The sequence below is a fragment of the Antrostomus carolinensis genome, unplaced genomic scaffold, assembly GCF_000700745.2.
Source record: "Antrostomus carolinensis isolate BGI_N321 unplaced genomic scaffold, ASM70074v2 scaffold44911, whole genome shotgun sequence".
Taxonomy (NCBI): domain Eukaryota; kingdom Metazoa; phylum Chordata; class Aves; order Caprimulgiformes; family Caprimulgidae; genus Antrostomus; species Antrostomus carolinensis.
Genome location: NW_010294351.1, coordinates 2,760 through 7,313, shown reverse-complemented (window position 1 = coordinate 7,313; position 4,554 = coordinate 2,760). Strand labels below are relative to the sequence as shown.

Sequence of the window (4,554 nt, the reverse complement as noted above, 5' to 3'; positions counted from 1 at the left end):
CCCCCAGAGAAGGAGCCTCCATAACCTCTCGGGGCAGCCTGTCCCAGTGTCTGGCACACTCACAGTAAATAAGTTTTTCCTCATGTTTCAGTGGAACCTCCTGTGTTCCAGCCTGTGCCCATTGCCCCTTGTCCTGTCACTGGCCATCACTGAAAAGAGTCTGGCCCCATCCTCTTGACACCCGCCCTTTAGATAAACACTGATAAGGTCCCTTCTCAGTCTGTTCTTCTCCAGGCTAAACAGACCCAGCTCTCTCAGTCTTTCCTCATAAGAAAGATGCTTTTTGTAGCCTCCACTGGACTCTCTCCAGAAGTTCCCTGTCTCTCTCAAACTGGGGAGCCCAGAACTGGACACAATACTCCAAATGTGGCCTCACCAGGGCAGAGTAGAGGGGGAGGAGAACCTCCCTCGACCTGCTGGTCACACTCTTCTCAATGCCCCCCAGGAGACCACTGGCCTTCTTGGCCACAAGGGCACATTGCTGGTTCATGGTCAACTGATCATCCACCAGCACTCCCAGGTCCTTCTCTGCAGGGCTGCTTTCCAGCAGGTCAACCCCCAACCTGTACTGGTGCTGGGGGTTATTCCTCCCCAGGTGCAGGACTTCAAGCGCAGGGAGCAGCATTGTCCCCTGTGTTCCCAAGTGGCAAAGCACAGCACTGCCCAGCTTTCAGGGACTCCTCTGCACACCACATCTCACCACGGACATGCCAGGTAACCCAGACCCAGCTGGCGGAGCGTGCGGCAGCCGTGCGGTTCTGTGATTACTGGTAACAAGAAGGGGGACGCGGTCTGTTCTTTTAAGGTTCCCTATTAGGATGCTCCACATCATGTTGGTGTTCTGATGCTTCAGGAAATTTAATCATGGACCAATGTGGGAAAAAAAAAGGGTTGGAGGGTTGAAAAAGGGGCTGGAATAAAACTGGTAAGCTGGCATGTCTCAGCTGTGGGAGAAGCTAAACATCTCTCAGTAAGAGATCCTGATTACACAGGACATTTCTAGCTAAAGCAAAGACAGGCAATATTAAGCCAGGCCTCTGATTCAGTGGCTGTTTAGAGCAGATTCCCAGGTTTCAGCTCACAAGTAAGCCAAGGATGAAGGGCTCATCCCTGTTGATGTCTCCAACCCACATTGCCTGGTGGATCCAAACAGCCTCTTGACTCCAGCAGTGATGCCCAGGTTTGTCCCAGGGATGCAATAGCACTTGGAAGCTCAAACTACACACCAGGAACTAGTAAGAGTGGTGCCAGAACAGCCTCCATCCTTGTAAACTCAGATCTGTGCTCTGGAGCTCAGGGACCAGCTAGTTTTGAGCTTCATATCCTACAAAGAGAAGCTTCTGATCCAAAAATGGGGTAGTCTCACACCTTGTAGTTAGCTAAAAGTTTCTTTAAAGTTTTGGTTCTGTAAAAAAGTCCATCTCCAGATTTTCAGAGGAGACATCAGGATGTGCTGACCCTGAGCTTCTCACAGTGCAGACACTCTGAGTGGGGAAAATATGTCCCCCTAACCAGAGTAAATCAATCACTATTTCTTCTGCGCTTATCCCCCAGGAGTGGTCCAGCACCCTGGAGAAGGTGCCAGAAGAGAAAGGCAGCTGCTCTGACGAGCAAACACTGCCTCCATCATGATCTCCAAAGCACACTTTGACCCACGTCTGGGTGTTCAGCACTCAGACACTGGTGATCTAGGAAGGGAACAGCCCAGAGCGCTGCTGCAACAGCCCTCCAACACAGCAGAAAAATTATCCTTACGTTTCTTGCCATTGATGTGATCCAGGAAGTTAATGGAGTCTTTCACCACGCAGTCACACACGTTACAGTAATACCTGGCAGGAGAAAGAGAAAACATGGACCCCAAATCATGAGACAAACCTCATCCTGTAGATCTCTGAGATCATCTAAAACGTGAAACCTGCATGCCATTTGGGATATGGATTGTTACTCCAGGGCCAGAGGGAAGCTACTTCCATTACAGTGGAAAGGACTGTGCAAAGGCACACCCCAGACTGACAGAGCTGCCTGGGTTAACACTGGAAGCACCAGCTCGTACACCGACAGCACTCTGACAGACAACAGAAACCAAATTATGAGCTGATCTGTAATACATCAGCCATAGCATCTTCCCCTTCCAGTCACAACCCACAGGGTGGGATGGACTGTGTGACAGCGCAGGGCCTGGCTGCCCTGGGCTGGCCACGCAGCCCAGGTTTCCAGCCTGCAGCCTGCTGAAGGCTCTCACCTACCTGTAAGGTCAGTCCTCCCATCCCTATTGCCTCGCAGCAGCAAGTCCCTGCTTTACACAGCAGCGCTTTGTGCCCATCGAAAGAGCTACTGCAAAAACCCAGCCAGGGCTCGTGCTTCCATCCCTGGATGCTGTTCAGGGCTGAGCATCTCCCTGGCACTGCTGGCTCTTAGGCTATGACAGTAAGACACTAACAGGCTTACTCCTACAGTGGCACAAGCTTAAGGTATTCTTCTCAACCTCTCAATGGCTTAGAATGAGCTAAGAATCCTTTCAGCCTTTGACCAAACATGATCCACACAAACAGTGGCCAAATACCATTCCTAAGGACAGGTATCTGGATGATTCTCCCATTTCTAGTGCACAGATACCCAGATCAGAAACTCAAATCAAGAGCAGAGGGGGTCTCACTGCCCGCAGACTCCTGGCTTAACAAAACCCAAGCAGGCAGCAGAGATCTGCCTCAGTTGTTTCTACGGGAGAGCAAAGCAGAATCACCCAGAATTGCCTGGATTGGAAAAGCCCTTTAAGATCATGGAGTCCAACCATTAACCCAACACTGACAAGTCCTGACTAACCCATGTCCCTCAGCACTATGTCTACACGACTCTTCAACCCCTCCAGGGATGGGGACTCCACCACTGCCCTGGGCAACCCCTTCCAATGCCTCAGAACCCTTTCAGCAAAGAAATTCTTCCTCACATCCAATCTCAACTGCCCTTGGTGCAACTTGAGGCCATTTCCTCTTGTCCTGTCACTTGTTCCTTGGTTGAACAGACCCACCCCCACCTCTCTGCACCCTCCTTTCAGGGAGTTGGAGAGAGTGAGGTGGTCTCCCCTGAAAAAACACTGATATCAAGTAATAACACCTGAAGGGGCTCAGCCTGCTCCCTCTCTTCCATACATTACCCCGGAGGACCCAGTTTAAGAGTAACACAGTGCAGCACCATTGCACCAGGCTCAAAACACGGGAGGAAATCAGCCCCTGGTGCACCATAAGGGCTCACTGCTGTGTCACAGCCCCTGCTCTCACCAGAACTCTGAGACTCCAACTAAAAGATCGTGACCTACCCTCCCATCTCAGACTGAGGGGTAGTTTTGGTGATGACGATGGTTTTCCCCAGCTTCGATTCCAGGTCCACTTTGTAGTCTCGGTGCCGCAGAAGTTCCCTTTTGACAGGCTGAGCTGGTTTGCCTAAAAAAACAAATTGTTTATTGGAAAAAGCCAAGCTTGACATGCTGGATTTCACATTGCCCTTGATGAAGAGGGGTCTGCTGGGAACCTGGGAACTACTTGATTCATGCCAAAATTACACTTTTAAAAAAATCAGTAAAGAATTTAATTTCCTCCTCACTATTTCCTGGTTCCTGTTAGAACCAGGGAGATCTGTGAGGTATCTCCAGGTCTGATGTGGGTCATACTCTGAGATCTCCTTGTTTCCAAGGGCTGATTGTTCCTCTCCCTCCCCAAAGAACAGGCAGACAGAGGCAAAGGTTGTCAGTAATTACTTTTGTCAAAAAAATATATTCAGTGGCAAGCACAGGAAAAAGGATCGGAGCAAGTCAGCCTTGAACTGCTGCTATTTCCCTTTGGGATTCCACTTCAAGCTGCTCTCTCTCAAACTCAAAGGGTTTGGCTGACTCACTGCCAAATCAGCAAAGCTTGCCTGGAGTCAGTACACCACGCACCATCTTTCTTTTCTCTCTCTTCTGTGAGCCGCTTCTCTGCAAGTTTCTCGTATTCATCTTTGTCCCACTTTCGGCGGAAGTCCAAGTTCTTAGTCTGAGAAGGAAACAAAGTGTATTTACATTTGTTATCCAGTTTGACCAGCTCTGAGGGGGGACTGGGAAAAGAGGTGGAATCACCTGGCCTGCAAGACCACAGCAGTCAACTGAGGACACTACATTATATCCCCATGTCCTCTGTTTTCATATCTTGGAATTAAGGATGTAGCTTAAGAGCATAACACTCAGCCTGCTTATATCTACTTCTTCTAGAAGGATTTCAAAGCCCCAAGAAAAGTAATGAGTTTATCTTAATAGCTCCTGAGATGAAGAAGGACTTGGGGTGCTGGGGGAAGAGAAGCTCAACATGAGCCGGCAATGTGCGCTCACAGCCCAGAGGCCAATAACCGTGTCCTGGGCTGCATCCAGAGCAGCGTGGGCAGCAGGTCGAGGGAGGGGATTCTGCCCCTCTGCTCTGCTCTCCTGAGACCCCCCTGCAGTGCTGCCTCCAGTTCTGGGGCCACCAACAGCAGAAGGACATGGACCTACTGGAGCCAGTCCAGAGGAGGCCACGAGGAGGATGC

At 50.3% G+C, this 4,554-nt stretch overlaps 1 protein-coding gene across 1 annotated transcript in view; it reads right to left on the bottom strand.

The window, feature by feature from the left end:
* Positions 1-4,028, bottom strand: part of ZMAT2 (zinc finger matrin-type 2) — a gene marked incomplete at both ends in the record, with an annotated part of 4,514 nt that extends 486 nt beyond the window's left edge. Inside the window, 3 exons of the mRNA XM_010177597.1 lie at positions 1,756-1,829; positions 3,317-3,440; positions 3,935-4,028. Of these exons, the coding sequence (XP_010175899.1) occupies positions 1,756-1,829; positions 3,317-3,440; positions 3,935-4,028 (292 nt within the window). The remainder of the gene's footprint in view (positions 1-1,755; positions 1,830-3,316; positions 3,441-3,934) is intronic.
* Positions 4,029-4,554: the final 526 nt, after the last annotated feature.